The sequence below is a fragment of the Phalaenopsis equestris genome, unplaced genomic scaffold (genome assembly GCF_001263595.1).
Source record: "Phalaenopsis equestris unplaced genomic scaffold, ASM126359v1 Scaffold000339, whole genome shotgun sequence".
Lineage (NCBI taxonomy): Eukaryota > Viridiplantae > Streptophyta > Magnoliopsida > Asparagales > Orchidaceae > Phalaenopsis > Phalaenopsis equestris.
In genome coordinates this window covers 42,226-59,236 of record NW_018164781.1, presented here as the reverse complement: position 1 = coordinate 59,236, position 17,011 = coordinate 42,226, and the positions used below count along the sequence as shown (strand labels likewise).

The window sequence follows — 17,011 nt, the reverse complement described above, 5'->3', positions numbered from 1 at the left end:
ATATATATATGCACAAACACATATACACACACATAAGGCAAAGGGAAAAACAAAGGATACGACAAACGCAAAAATGCAAGTGTTTGTCAATTTACAAATTTTGAGATTTACTAAATCCTAGAGATATAAGGGCCGAAATTTTGCCTTCTATTCGACTTAAATCCGGTTTTACTAAATCCACGGGGAGGGTGGATTTTATAGATCGATTTATCTTTTTCGATTGTAAGATTTGGATACATGTCACTTACTTCCTATCTATTTACATATCTAACACATATACTTCAATTTTTACATATGTGCTACCTTATCTATGTATAAAAATGTGTCTTTCACTTTATAAAAGTTAAAATTGAGGTATTTCTGATGTGAAATGAAAGATTTGGGTGGTGGTATAAATGTAAACAATGGTTTAGGTGTTAGATATGTAAATACTTATGAATTGGGTGATATGTATTTAAAATTTTCGTATTTTCTAAATCAAACAAATTCTAAATCTTACTTGCACCCAAACACCCTCGAAGGCATGTCTAAATCTCAATCATTAAACCTAAAGAAAAATTAATTAATTTGACAAAGAAAAAAACAAAGGAATCAACAAATGACATGAGACAAAAAAAGGAAATTACCTCGAAGCCTTCGGAAGAGGATAGGCTGCGAGGTTGCCGGATGGTTGTCAGAGAGGAGCGGCCACTGGGAGGTAGGTTTTTGACAATAGAATAGTTGAGAGCGCAAATGAGCCCGATGGGTGTGGGTTTAGATCAGAAGGGTTAAGCGTCGGATTTACGTTTGCTACATACATCGTTATGTAATTTGCTTCGACCACACCATTGCCGCTATTAAATGACAAAGATTAGGAGGAATAATCTCACTGCTTCTCGATGCTAAATGTTTGTGTTGTCATATTTCTACACAAAAATCATTCTTAATAATGGTTGTCATAAATCAAGCGCAAATATTTGGCTTCGAACTTGCTCGACGCAAATTTGGATGCTATTTAACTATTTTGGTAGTGTATATAGGCTTAAAAGTAATAGTAAACAAACGGATTGTCAAAATGTAAGCCGCACAAAAAAAAAAGAAAAAATCTAGAGTCGAAGTTTAATACATACAATCAAGAGGATTCAGTAGAGTAGATTTCATAGAGCCATCCTAAAATAGTTGAAACGATGATGAGGTCTCATACATTTTACAGAGCTAGATTCGGCGGAATGAGTTTTCACAATATCATTTTTCTTCACACTCTTGTAGGTGCTATCATCCACTCTAGTTCACCTAACATGCTGCTGGCATGACATCTTTAGTTTAGTTAGTTACCCATCCTATGTCAAGGAGTGGTCAGGATACAACCCATTTAGGCTTGCACATTTTGCAGAATGGAGAAGTTTTCTATGAAATTTTTAAAGGTTAAATCAACATTGTTAAAGCACAATACAATGTGATGCGTGAAAGGGTATTTTTGCTTTGGGTGCTTGAAGTGCAAGCAAAGCATACTTTTGTTACTTGAAATATTGAAGTACACATATCACAAGGAACAAATATAATTAAATTTATACATGAAAAATTGTAGACAAAATTTGGACAGGCTGTGTACCATGAAAAAGCAAAATTGAGCTGTTAAGAAGTTGACAAACATAAATCCAAACAAAATTGAAAAAATATTAACAATTCAAGGTATAGCGGAACTAATTTAAGGTATAACGAATAAAATGATAAAATAGCAAGTGAAAATTAAGGAAACTTGTGAGAACAAGAGCAACAAATGATCTGAAGCCTTGCCATTTCATTTCTTTTGAAGTTTAGAAGAGAAAATAAAGTTGCTGTGTACCAAGAGAGAATAAAGTGAGAAGCCGACAGCTTGAACTAGGAAAGTGAAAAGTTAAGGGGTACTTTTGTTCATTTTTGCTCATGCCCTAACTTTATAGGTAGAACAAGTGAATCAGCTGGTATGGTTGAATTGGTGAGGGTGTGAACTTGGAGATTATAATTGTTGATTTTTCTAAACCACATGTGTGCTTAGCACATTACGTGATGGTGCATAATATTGTGTTGCTCAACGACCACCATGCTTTGTTGTGCTGGCGCGCTTTGCATTGTAGTGAAACACTGCTTCTTTGCACTGCAACACTTCACTCAAAGCACATTTTAAATTGCACTAGGCTTAATAAGCAACATATATGAGGTTTTAGAATGTTGGCTAAATCTTGCAAATGCGTAGTATAGAATCAATATTAATGAAAGTAAAACAAATCTTTCCTCTTATCATTTCTACTTTGTATCCATTATATGGATTAAGACGTTTTTTTTTTACTGAACGTATACTAGATAAATATTCAAAATTCCATGTTCTTTTGAAAAGAATTCCTTACTTAATAGGTAGAGTGATACTTAGATATGATATGTTTAATTATTGTGGCTATTATATAAAAGAATGAGATATAGATGAAGATATAATTTCTGAAGTTCTAGGTGGTAAAATGGAGAAATATTTAAGTATTTTTCTGCAATGAGAGAAAGTCATTAAGATGCAATGGTAAATTGTTTAACACTTTGATTAGGTTAGGTATATTACATGATTGAGTGTTAGACTTGTAAAATTTGATTGATAGGCAAAGGGAGCCTAGAATAAATGGTATGGTGAAATTAGAAAATATAGTCTGAGGAATGATTTGATTATTTAAACCATTGAGGTAAGGTCTGTTAATTATAAGGAAATGGAAAAAACACTCTAGTACTTTAAACATATGCAATAAATGATAGAAAATGCATTGATAAAATTTGATTGATAAAATTTTATCTTGAACTACCATGAAGAAATATGTGTGATGAATGGTAATGTGGATATTGATCGTGCAAAAAAGATTTGTGCATAATTGGTTTAGCTCATGCACCATTCAACAAAAATGAATGAAGAATGAAGTTCTATAAAGCTAACCCCAATTAGTTGGGATATGGCTAATGATGATGATGCTAGCCTTGAGTTCAATTAATCAAAACCATGATGCTAAGCACTATGCTCGGATTTTGTAGTAGTCTTGTAATGTAATCGATTAAGTATTTTATTTTAATTTTATGAATATATGTATCATTTTCCTTGTTATTCAACTTGTAATAAGGTGCAATGATGAAATTCAATAACCTATATTTTCATTGTAACAATGTTTCGTAAGATCCAACCAATTTTAATTGCAGGATGTCCCAAATTATGCACCTGGATCCCAGAAGAAAGTGAGTGGAGAAGTTATCAGGTGGAATAAGGTTTCTGGCGCCGAGAAAATGGATGCAGTAAAATACATAGAGTATCTTGAAGCAGAAATTGAGGAGCTGAATCAACAAGTTAAGAGGAGATCCACCAACGGACATAATGAACTTTTGGAGTATCTTAAAACCCTTGAGCCTCAGAATTTGAAGGTATTAAACCTGCTATTTTTTTTTAATGTGATGTGAAAACTATTTTCTTTATAAATCATGAATTTTTCTATTGTATTTAAAGATACGTGGCTTCTTTATTTACCTTTGTTTATTTATGGAATTTGAAAATTTGATCTTTGCTTTTAATAAGGATAAAGTAGGCTTCATCCAAGAGTTCGAATCACCTGCAGTTGAGGGATTATCATTGTGCAGCTTAAATATCAAATTTGCCGCATCTCATTTTAGGACTTTAAAATAAAATAACTCGTCCCTCTATTTAGCTTTACGATTTTTACAATTGCATAATTCTGTGATTCTTGTTTTTGTATTTAAAAAATTGCTTACACTTTTAAGTTGAATCGTGGTCGAAATTTTCAATATTATAAGTTTCTAAACATTTTAATTATTTCTCTTTTTTTTTTAACAGTAGCCCATATGCTACCTCTAATAATCTCAATTTAGGTATCATGAAATGCTAATATTTATGTTTCCTCTTTGAATCATGAAACCATTTTTTTCACTTTCTAGAAGCTTGAATTCGTGTGAAATTTTATAGCTAGTATGTTGCAAAAATATGTGCTTAGTTACTCAAATCTGCCATCTAGCCATCTAGCCATCTAATGCTAAACAACTATAGAAATAATGTTTTTTTATTCATTACTCGAACGAGGATTTGGGCATGTTGTATACAAATGATCTTATTTATTAGAATGAAATGAGACGCGGACACAAACACAACAACAAAAGCAACAATAACAAACCTTTATCCCACTAAGTGGGGTTGGCTACATGAATCTTTTTTCTTCATTGCGGCTTATGGAGTGTCATATTTTCATTTAATTCTAATAAATTAAGATTACTTTTTATACAATATGTCTAAGTTTTTCTAGGTTTACCTCTGCAATTCTTAACAGAAGTGGAATCTAAAATATCTACTCTCCTAACTAGATCATTAGATGGTCGACGTTTAATGTGACCTAACCATCTAAGATGATTTGACTCTCTCAAATTTTGTCCGTCATTGGAGCTACACCAACCCTATCACGCCCTATCACGGATATATTCGCATTTTGTCTCTAAGTTTAAAGCTACTCATCCACCTAAGCATTCTTGTCTCGACAACGCTTAACTTAGTTTTATGCTTCTCGTTTAAAGGCCAACATTTAGCGCAATAGAGCATTGCAGGTTTTACTGCCATCTTATAAATATTTCCTTTTAGTCTCAACCTTTTAGTCTAAACAGTACTTTTCTATCACACAATAGGCCCGAAACATTCACTCACTTCAATCAACCAGCTTGAATTCTATTAATAACATCCTCATCTATATCACCATCACTTTGAACAAAAGAACCGAGATATCTAAAGGATTCACCCCTTCAATAATTTTATCATTCGAAGTTATAACTCTGTCACTAGAGCTACTACCACTAAAATTACATTTCATGTATTCAGTTTTAGTTTTACTTTAATGAAAGCCTTTAAACTCCAATGTAGGTCTCTATAATTCAAGTTTTTCCTGAGGTTTTTCTCTAGTTTTATCTACAAGAAGGATATCATCAGTGAAAACATACACCAATGTACATCCTCCTGTAAATGTCCAGTAAGAGCATCCATAACTAAAGCAAAAAGATATGGGCTTAAGAGTCCTATTTATATTTAGTAAAGACCCAAAAATAACTTTATTTCTTAGTCCTTAGAATTTGACCTAAAATTTTTGCTAATCTAGATCTCATCAAACTTCAATTCCAAAAATAAAAAGGAGTTTTAGAATTTAATATCAACAAAAGTACAGTTTTGGCTATTATGCCATAGCCACAAACAATAATTTTAACAATTTACTATAGGGTAAAAATTTAAACTTGGGATATCCAGTTTTCTCTTACATTGACAAGATACAAGAACAACATTAAGAAATCCATTAGAGCAACTTTTGGTTCAGTATAACTGCAATCCATAGCTTTCATTCATATTTTTCTCCATCTCATGATTCGACCATCAAAGACAAGTGTTTCTAGAAACTATCAATACTTATCCGTTAGAAACCTTGAATTATCCAATTAATTCTCTATCCGTATAATTAACAACCAATTGAAGCACCATTTATAACAATAAACAGTACACCTATCACAATCAGTGAAAAATACTAAATTGGGAACTAATCTTGTTTCTGCTACAAAACAAGAGAGAATCACATTTTCAAACTACGGAATTGAAAGAAAGTTAAATTAGGGAATTCGATGAGAGCTGAATGAATAACACTTTGTGTTTTAAGCTAATAAACTAAATTAAGAGAGAAAAAAATAGACAACGAATACCATTTTTATAGATCATTATTGGCATTCCTGCACCAAAACTATAATCAAAACTATGAAAGTGACTAAACAAAAAATTCCCAATAAGATTGTGCTCATTAATGATGAAGAGCATGGAATTTTAGATTTGTGTTATTTTCTCCAATTTATTGATTTTTTTTTTATCAATGTAATTAAGTATTTGATTTTTATCATGCTAATCTGAACATAAAATCATAAGTAGTTTTATCATGCAAAAATCAGTAGCAATTTTATCACAAGCATCCTCTGTTAGTAGTGTAATTTACATGTAAGATAGTGAAAACAGTGAAAAATTATAAGATGACTTAATTCTTATTGATGCAAATGGGGTATAAATACTCATTACAGAACTTACATGTAAAGAAAACAATAAAAACAGAATTCAGTAGACAAGGAAAGACATAATATCAAATATAAGAGACAACTAATCTCTCTAAATAAGGAGAAAAAAATAAATAGAGATTTATAAGATCCCTTATTTAATTTATCACTCTCTAAATATAGAATTATAACAAATATGAAATATAATCATTATTATTAATGAGATCTTTTAATACTCCCCCTCAAGCTGGCATAAATGTCACTCATGGCAAACTTGCTAACTATATTCTCGTGTTGCACTTTGGAAATGCCTTTTGTTAGAATATCTGCTGTTTGGCTAACAGTGGGTATGTAAGACATACATATCACACCACTATCTATCTTCTTCTTGATAAAATGTATGTCAACTTCTACATGTTTTGTTCTGTCATGTAGAACAAGATTATGAGCTATAGAGATTGCATCATTGTTATCGCAGTAAACTTTAATAGGTGCTGGTATAGGATTCTTCAACTCTTCCAGGAGTCTTTTTATCCATAATACTTCACAGAGTTCATGTGCCACCAAATGAAATTCTGCTTCAGCACTACTTCCAAGTAACTAGATTCCCGCCTACAAAGGTACAATAATCTGATGTGGATCTCCTATCATTTACATCTCCTGCCCAATCTGCATTTGTGTAGGCCTCTATTAGAAATGTTATCCCTTTTTGAACAAAAGTCATTTTCCAGGGGTTTTTTTGAGATATCTTAAAATTCGAAATACAGCTTCGAAATGAGTAGGTCCAGGTGAATGCATGAATTGACTCACAACACTCACTGCAAAGGCTATGTTGGGTCGAGTGTGAGTCAAACAGATTAGTCGCCTTACCAATCTTTGATAGCGTGTTTTGTCCATTACCTCATTAACTGTTATTGTTTTCAACTTTATATTAGGTTTAATTGGCGTATTTGCTGTCTTGCAACTTTTCATTCTTGTTTCTTTGAGTAAATCAAGTACATGCTTGCGTTGATTGACAAAAATTTCCTCCTTAGTTCTTGTAAACTCCATCCCGAGGAAATATTTCATCTTTCCCAAGTCCTTAATATCAAATTTGGCTTCAAGTTTCGTCTTCAAGTTGCTAATTTCCAGAGTATCATCCCCTGTCATGATTATGTCATCTACATACACAATCACAATGGTTACTTTACCTTTGATTGAATGTTTGAAAAAAAAGAGTGTGATCAGCTTGGCTTTGAGAGAATTCATATTTCTTGATAACATCACCAAAACGCTCAAACCAAGCTCTAGGAGACTGCTTTAACCCGTACAGAGACTTTTTTAATTTGCATACTTTATTTTTTTCAATTTTTTCTTCAAATCCGGGTGGTAGGTCCATATATATTTCTTCCCGCAATTCTCCATTTAAAAACACATTTTTTACATCAAATTGATGAAGTGGTTAGTCAAAGTTAACTGCAAGGGCAATCGATACCATGAGTTTGAGTAAATCCTGTTGCTTCTAATCTTGCTTTGTATCTCTCCACACTTCCATCAGCTTTAAACTTCACCGTGAACACCCATTTGCACCTAACCGTCTTTTTGTCTTTATGTAGATCAATGATTGTCTAATTTTTTTTTCTTTTAAGAGCATTTATTTTTTTCATCACAACAAATTTCCAACTCGTTTCACTTAATGCTTCTGAACAGTGATTGGAACAAACATATTAGAAATCCTAGACACAAATGCTCTATGATTTTTTGATAGTTTTTCATATGACAAGTATTGTGTGATAGGATGTTTCATGCTTGTTTGAATTCCTTTTCTGAAAGCAGTTAGAAGATCAAGATCAGCAGGAGTGGAAGTAGAGGAGGGAAGATTATTCTGAGTTGTAGGGCCATTATCGAAGCAAAGGTAATTGAACATCTGCTGAGGGAATAACTGAGGCTGTAGTAACTTTATGAAATTTCTTCCTAGCAAAAACCTTCAGCTCATGCTGAGGATTATGATCCATTGGAAGTACTTCTCCCCCCGTCTCTCATAAAGTAACATCTGACAAAATAGGAGTAGTAGTGCTGACCCTAGTTTCCATATCAGAATTAGTTAAGAAATGAGTAAAGTTTCCCAAAAATTATTTTTTTCAACTAAATTATCCCCCTGAAGAAAATTATTTTGAAAAAATGGATGATCCTCGACAAACTTGACATCCATGCTCTCAAAATTTTTTTTCAAGGTTAAAGCATTTGTACCCACGTTTATTGGAAGCATACGTAATAAAAACAAAATTTTCAGCTTTTGGATCATGTTTTGAGCGAAACACACTTGGGATATGGACATAGCAAACACATCCAAAAGCTTTTAAAAGGAGATCAACTGTTATCTTAGATGTGAAAAAATAATTTTTTAAGACTTGTAAATGTGTTTTAAATTTCAAAACTCGAGATGACATTCTGTTTATTAAATAATAGAAGATAAGGAGTGCATTACCCCAAAGATATTTAGGAACATTCATGGAAAACATACATGCCCTCGTAACTTCGAGTAAATGTCTATTTTTTCTTTCAACAATATCATTTTGTTGTGGTGTGTCACGACAAGTGGATTGATGTAGAATACATTTTTCCAAAATAAATGTTCTCAAATATTTGTTGAAATATCCAGTCCCATTATCCGTTCTTAGAATGCCAATTTTTGTTTGTAATTGATTTTCAATAATGTGGAAAAATTCTTTAAATCGTTGTTCAACTACAAATTTCTTTTCCAATAAATATACCTAGCAAACTCGTGTGTGGTTATCAATAAATGTTACAAACTATTTTTTTCCAGAAAGTGTGTTAACTTTGGATAGGCCCCAAACATCACTATGCACCAAATAAAATGGTTTTGAAACAGAATATGATTTTATTGGAAGCAAAACACGATAACTTTTAGATAAATTACATGCTTCACAATGAAATTTTGAACAATCAATACTTTTAAATAGTTCAGGAAATAAAGATTTGAGATATGGAAAGCTAGAATGCTCTAATATTTTATGTCATAACATAACTTGATCATAGTTTAAGCTTGAACTCATATTACCTAATCCACGAGCTGTTTTATTCGCAGAATCAGTTCCATCGTAGTGATACAACCCATTTATTTCTCTAGCAGTTCCAATCATCTTCCCCGAGTTCTGGTCTTGAAATACACAATTGGAAGGAGAGAAAAAAATTGAATAATCAAAATCTTTAGATAATTTGCTTACAGAAAGAAGATTACTTGTAACTTTTGGAACATATAAGACAGATTTCAAAGATATTTTTTATAAAATTTTAATAATTCATTTTCCTGCAATAGATGAAAAACTGCAATCAGCAATTCTGATTTTTTCGGAATCGGAACATGGATAATATGAATCAAATAATTGAGAACAGCTTGTCATATAATCAAAGACTCCCGAATCAATGATCCAAGGAATGGTACTTCCTAGAAAAGCCGAAGGATTACTACCTGCTTGTGTTATAGAACCGATAGGCGCATTAGATGATGAGTAAGATTTCAGCAGTTTAAGAAGATGACTTAATTGCTCTTTACTAAATGGAGATGACTGAGCCTCATTTGCGGTAGGTGTGCTATGTTCACCAAATTTTTTTTCTATCCCTTACCATTAGGTGACTTACCATGCAATTTTCAGCATTTTTCACGAATATGGCGTGGCTTTCCACAGTAGTCACAGTGCAGGTTATTTTTTTGTCTTCTGCACGCTGGTTGTGAGAAGATTTTTTTCTTACTTGAGCTTCAGGAATAGCCAGCGCTGATCCTTCCATGAACTCGATTGAACCTGCAGTCTTTTTTCTCAACATCACGTCTCCGACTCTCTTCTCTCCTTACCTTTGCAAAAACTTCACTAATTGTAGGCAGGGGATTTCTTTCAATTATTCGACCACAGACCTCATCATATTCAACTTTTAGGCTTGCAAGAAATTTGAGTATTCGGCCAGTGTCCACTATCTTCTTGTATTGGTTGTCGTCATCGTTTGATTTCCACTCATGATCATTGAATAAGTCCAGGTCTGCCAAATCTGCTTAAGAGAATTGAAATACTTTGTCACAAAATTCTCACCTTGGCAAATTTCCCCAAGTCGCAGGGTCAACTCATAAACTTGGGATTGATTTCCAAGATCAGAGTACATTTCTGAAACATTGTCCCATAATTCCTTGGCGGTAGAGTAACAAAGATAATTTGCACTTATCTCTTCAGTCATTAAATTGACCAACCATGTCATTACGATTGAGTTTTCCGTATCCTAAATGACATGTTATGTCATTCACGTCAGGTTGTTTAATATCACTTGTAATATAACCAATCTTTCCTCTTCCTCAGAGATACATGTGAATAGATTGTGATCATCAAAGAAAATTATCACCATTTAATCTGAATGAGATGATTTTTCGATGCATTTCTTTGAGGTTCGGGCTGAGATGACTGAAAGGGCTGACTTGTCCTATACGTGACTTCAGACATTTTAGAGATAAAGACGGTGAATTTGGTCGACCCCGAGATTCTCCGCCGAAATAAAAGATTACCGTCTTCGGAGAATTACCGCGAGACGGGAAGAAAAGGGAAAGCGGAAGACGACACAGAGGATCGTAAGCTTGCTATTGGAGGGAATAGAGGTGGACGGGACATAGCAGTCGTCGAACCGATCGAGCGACAAAGCAGCGGCGAGCGAACAATTTGAGATCTCTAGGCGGACGAAGTCGTCGAGCAGCGAGCCGAACGGTTCGAGCTATCCAGGCTGACGAAGTCATCGAGCGTCGAGCGGCGAGCAGTGAAGCAGTCATCGAGCAGCGAGCGAGTGGTTCAAACAACTCGAGATCGAGCAGCAAGCAGTTAAGTGTCGAACAGCTCCACGATCGAGATCAAACAACTCCGAGATGCAGCACAAATCAGGCCAACGGCTCAAAAATCGAGCTCTCCAGGGCTCCAGGCGAAGCAGACGACTCGAAAGATTCAAATCCTCAATATTGTCTCTGATACCATGAAAACAGTGGAAAAGTATAAGAAGACGTAATTCTTATTGATGCAAAGGAGGGTATAAATATCCATTACAGGACTTACAAGTAAGGAAAACAATAAAAACAAAATACAGTAGATAAAGAAAAAAAGAAATAATATCAAATATAAGAGGCAGCTAATCTCTCTAAATAAGGAGAAAAAATACATAGAGATTCCTAAGATTCCTTATACAATTTATCACCCTCTAAATATAGAGTTATAACAAATATGGAATATAATCATCATTATTTATGAGATCTTTCAACAGATAACTTTTGAAACTGACAGTAATAGAAATGTTTTCTTAAGTTGTGGCAGAATCTGACTTTTATGCTCTGAATTGTTGATTCTTGTATGCATTGCAAAGAATGTTGTCATTTTTCTTATGCTTTGCTGTGATATTTATTTCATTGGATGAATTATATTCTTTTGACTTATTTTCTATTTGCTATATTTCTTTGCCAGTTATATATTTTTACTCTTAAATTTCATGCTAAGAAATCTTTCTGCTTTCAGTCATTCCATGTCTTCCACATATATTCATTCATAGTTGGAGGTATAACTGTCCATAAATGTCACATTCTCAATTTTTTTGGTGTAGGAACTAACAAGTAGTGCTGGCGAAGACGTAGTTTTTGCCATGAATACCTTCATAACGCGCCTGCTGTCTGTTTCAGATCCTGCGAAAATGAAGGTATGTCTTGAGCACATTATGATTAGCTTCTATTCTTGCTCTTGCATGATCTTGTTATAATTTGGTGTTTGTGTCTGGCTGCATATTATGTTAACATATTGGAACTCATTAATATCTAAGGGCATTTATATACATAACATCAACTTCCCATGTATTTACATATTTAACACCTAAACTTTAATTTTGTACGTGTATACCACCCAAATCTTTCATATCAAATAAAAAAATACCACCATTTCAACTATTAAAACGCAAAATGCATCGTCTTATGTATAGGCAAGGTTGGATGTATGTAAAAAATGAAGTTTAAAGTGTCAGATTTGTAAATACATAGAAATTGAGTGGTATGTATGTAAAACTTCGTAATATTTTGTTAGTTCCATATTTTTCAAGAATTCTGTTCTGACATTAAGAACACAATTTTTGTGAGTTTTTTGCATGTCATGAAGAATTAAAGAACAAATTGCCTACAGAAATATATTTGGATTTCTCACCTTTGGAGTGCTTCAATGATATCAACAAACAGAACGTGATGTTCTTTTTTGCTTTTATAGTAACTTGATATTGCAATCATATGAATTTAATCTGTTGGAAAATGATGAGATTATGGCAGATCATATTTGTCTGATTCTGCAATCAGTAGTTTTATTCTGTTTTGTTTTTGTATAGTGGTAGTTGGGGGTGTAAATGAGCCAGAATTGACCGAATGTTTGTTCGTGTTCGGCTCATTCGATTTTCTTTTGTTCCAAATCAACTTGTGTTCGAAATGGATCATGAATAGTGTGTTCGTATTCTTGTCGATTTGAATTCATTTGTTCATTTCACCCAGTATTTGGTTTGAATTTAGCTCGAATAATTTAAAAAAATTAAATTTTATATTTTTTTCAAAAATTTCATCAAGTAAATATAAACATGCTATAATAATTATTTTTTTAATTAATAATTTCGACCTAAAATGAGCCCAACATGATCGAATAAACTGTATGTGTTCGACCCGTTTATAAATTAATATAAGAAAAAAAGTTTGTGTTATGTTTGCTTGCTTAATGAAAGAATCAAATAAGAGCACTTAGCTGGCTGAACACGAGCTATTTACGAACAACGTTCTTTTTTAACAACCCACTAGTGTTTCCCCAGTGTCAAGTCGTGTTCGGCCAATTTCTAGTCTTGATTAAGGCTTGTTATTCTGACACAAATTAAGACTGTTAAACACATGCCGAGGCATGTCGGAGATGTGTAAATGTCCAACTCATGTCTGACATGGATACAGAGGGTATTTTGTTGCCATTAACAATTGCTTTATTATGATTTTCCCCATCTGTATCAACTATTACACTACCTAACGTTTCTTTATTTTCGTTCTAGTTCCAGTCATAAAGCAACCGGACACCTTGATTCTGATAATCATTGGGGGCATTTACATACATACCTCCCAATTCCAATGTATTGCATATCTAACATATACAATTTATTGCATATCTAACATTAAATCCTTACTTTTTACATTTATAACCCCAAATCTTTCATATCACATAAAAAAATACCACTGTTTATAACTTTTCATGCATAAGTAAGATAGCATATATATGTAAAAATTAAAGTTTAGGTGTTAGATATGTAAATGCATAGGAATTAAGGAATGTGTATGTAAATCATCTTTACTTTTGTTAGGAATTTGGAAAGTCACTCATTTATTATCTTCCACTCCTGCTCCATGCTAACTTAAGCCTTTCATTTGCTGTATATACCGATTCGTAGCATAAGCATGTAGTAGGTATCACTAACAAGCGGGCATTCTTTACCTGGATTGAGAAAAATGCAAATATTTATTTTAATACAGGGGCATTTACATACATAGCACACATCTCTTATTTATTTACATGTCTCACACGTAAACTTCCATATTTACACACATGGCACTCAATTTTTAATATCATATCAAAAATAGTAATATTAACTCTTTTTAAAAGTGAATTCCACCTTTTTCATGCATAGGTTTCAAACACCAAAATGCTATGTAAATACGAAACTTTAGGTGTGAGATATATAAATACATAAACATTGTGTGCTACATATGTAAATATTTGCAAACACCAATGTGCTATGTAAATACGAAACTTTAGGTGTGAGATATATAAATACATAAACATTGTGTGCTACATATGTAAAATTCCATTAAAAGATATATACATATATATACATATATATATGTTTACTCTTTTTAAAGATCCATTTAAATCCTAGAGTCTATAAAAGTGCTAATTTAGTCTTCAGACTGTTTTAATGGGTGCTAAAATATTTATCTTTGGGACTATTTCAACCAATATTAAAAGAGTTTACGGAATAATTTGGCATGTCAGTCATATATATATAAAAGCTTATTATTCACTTGTTGAGCTTGACAAAGATGCATGATTGTTCTCTTTACCAGACAGCGGTCACTGAGACAAGCGCTCCTGAACTAGCAAATTTGCTCTTCTGGTTGATGGTGGTTGGTTACAGCATTCGCAATATTGAGGTGAGATTCGACATGGAAAAGGTGCTCGGCGCTCCTCCCAAGCTGGCCGAACTACCACCCGGCGAAAACATATAGAGCCACAAAGCATCAGAGTTTTCAAAAATACAAAATTAAATCGGTCAGCACACTCTCCATTGCTAACTTGCTCTGCAATTTTTACAGTTTGTAGGGTTTTCATGTAGGCTTTGATAACTGCATGATAATGCCCCCCTCTCCTTCTGATTCTCTAGGCATGTTTTAGCCCAATGATTCAGAGCGGAAAATGTCTTTATATCAATTCCATATGGAACAAAAGAATTTCATATTTATGGTTTTTTGATAACTGATCCACTATGAAAAGAACCTGGAACCAAAATTATTATTATTATTATTTTGCATCTCAAAATCATTATATTCTTCTTACTTTACATTACTAATATCGTTATTGAGATTTCAAAGGATAACAAATGACCTTTTGTCTCTTTTTATCTGTTGTTTTAATAAGGAGGCCTGGTAGTTGGTACCATGCAATATGATTAGTTATTGTTGTTATTGAATGATAATAATAATAGGGGCATTTACATACATTAAGCGGCGGAACCAAATTATGTTTGGGGTGGGCAATTGTCTGATTTGGAGTTTGTTATTTCTCTATGTAACAAGTCTTTTTCTCATTAAGAGGGGTCGGCCACGCAAATCTTTTTTCTCCATTGTGTTCTATAGTGTCATAATTTCATTTAGTTCTAATAAATCAAGATCATTCTTAATATAATAAGCCCAAGTCTTCCTAGGTCTACTTCTGCCTTTCTTTACATAAGCCGAATCTAAAACATCTACTCTCCTAGTTGGATCATCAGATGATCGACGCTTAATGTGACCAAACCATCTAAGACGACTTCTGTTAAGTAAAATTTAATATTCTTTTCTTATGTAATTTAGGCAATTTAATAATTTTGCCCCTCTTAGATATATTTTTTTGCCCAATGCTTAAAAAAAAAATGGATATTTCGTTATTTTGCCCACCCTAAAAAATAATATTGGTTCCACCCCTAAATATATACCCACCTGATTCTTATATATCTACATATCTAATGCCTTAACTTAGACATTTTTTTTACATTTATATCCTTCAAATCTTTCATATCATATCAAAAATTTCATTATTTTAACTTTTAAAAAGTGAAATATGCTTTTTTTAAGTATAGGTAACATGACATATATGTAAAAAATTGAGGTTTCGGTGTTTGATATGTAAATGCATAAGATTTGATTGTTATATATGTAAATATTCCGCAATAATAATTAGATATTGCCCCTATTCCTGAAGTTATCATCTTAGTATGCCATATAACATCTCCACAGCTTCTCATCAACTGTCTCCAGCTTCTAAGGTGACATTCAGTAGAGAAACACAACAATTGGATGATGGTGGGACAAGATGCTGCTAAAATGTCATTTTGGAATTGAGAGAGAGAGAGAGAATAAGTTGGGTTGTATTGTTGGTCCAGTTTTTGAAAATTCATTTTGTATTTTTTGTTCACCAACGGCTAGCTCTGTTTGTTTTGGCATATTTTATCTATCCCTCCCAATTCTCCCTTACAATTTTTTCTTTTTTTTTTTTAGGGATGTGCTTACAGTTCACATAGTTCTTATTTATTTACATAATCAACCCTTAAAATTTTATATTTTTATTTTTATAACAATTTAGTGCCTTAATCATTATATTTCTTACTGTTTTTTTTGTGGTATTAAATATTTCATTGATATAAATATTAAAATTTAGGTAGTAGATGTGTAAGTACATAAAATTTGGTATATATGTATATAAGTAGGCTTTAACTCTATGCACCATGAGAAAATTGTGTTTTGTTTGCCTTCTCCATGAGCAAGTGTGTGTTTGATGCTTTTATCATTTCAAGAAGGATGTTGTCATTTATGTATTTGATGGATGTTGTATGGTTTATCTAAACATATGGCTGACATTATTTGTGAAATTGAAGAGGGTTTGTTTCTTAGGCCAGCCTTAGAAGTAAAAGAAGAAAAAAATGTTGGCTTCATCATCTCATGGAGGGAGATAATTAGGGTGCTTTTGGGGCAGTGGTGGATGCGGTGCAGTTTGGACCGCACTCACTATTAGGGTGTTTGAGTAAATAAAGTTTTGGATGTTTTCTTAGAAAAAGTTGTGTTTTACAAATCTAGTGGTTAGAAAATTACGATTTGACTTTTTGAAAAAAACTTATATATATATTAGCTACTACAGCTTTTTGAACAGTTTCTTCAGCAATGACTTCACAGTTGATTCTTTAAACAGTGGAATCCTAGTGGAATACTAAGCAAAACTTCTAAAAATAGTCTATTTTATTGTGAGGTTAGATTTTCTTAGAGCCACTTAGCTAAACTAGGTAAGCTTTAAGCATACTCTAGTGAGATCTCTATATTTGTATTGTTCAAGAAAAATGTATTATTTACTTTTGATTATATTCTTTGGTATTTTAGCTATGAAAAATATATTATGTTCGTTAAACCGGACATGCGGTCGACATCATAGATTGGACTACACCATCGGAAAAATGGTGTGGAGTGATCCACGCCTTTGTCCTCATGTCCGAGCGATGGATATAACCTGTTTATTCATCAATCATAATCATGCTTATTTCAGACTCAAGATTCTCTCACATAAAATATTCACATATGCACACCAATGAAAATACCAAAATAAAACTCAGGACTGCCAAA

The 17,011-nt window shown here is 32.9% G+C and overlaps 1 protein-coding gene across 1 annotated transcript in view; it reads left to right on the top strand.

Annotated features, from left to right (window-relative positions):
• Nucleotides 1–15,903, top strand: part of LOC110025865 — a gene marked incomplete in the record, with an annotated part of 42,857 nt that extends 26,954 nt beyond the window's left edge. Inside the window, 4 exon segments of the mRNA XM_020726542.1 lie at nucleotides 3,197–3,408; nucleotides 11,686–11,778; nucleotides 14,210–14,414; nucleotides 15,638–15,903. Coding sequence (XP_020582201.1) covers nucleotides 3,197–3,408; nucleotides 11,686–11,778; nucleotides 14,210–14,371 — 467 coding nt within the window.
• Nucleotides 15,904–17,011: the final 1,108 nt, after the last annotated feature.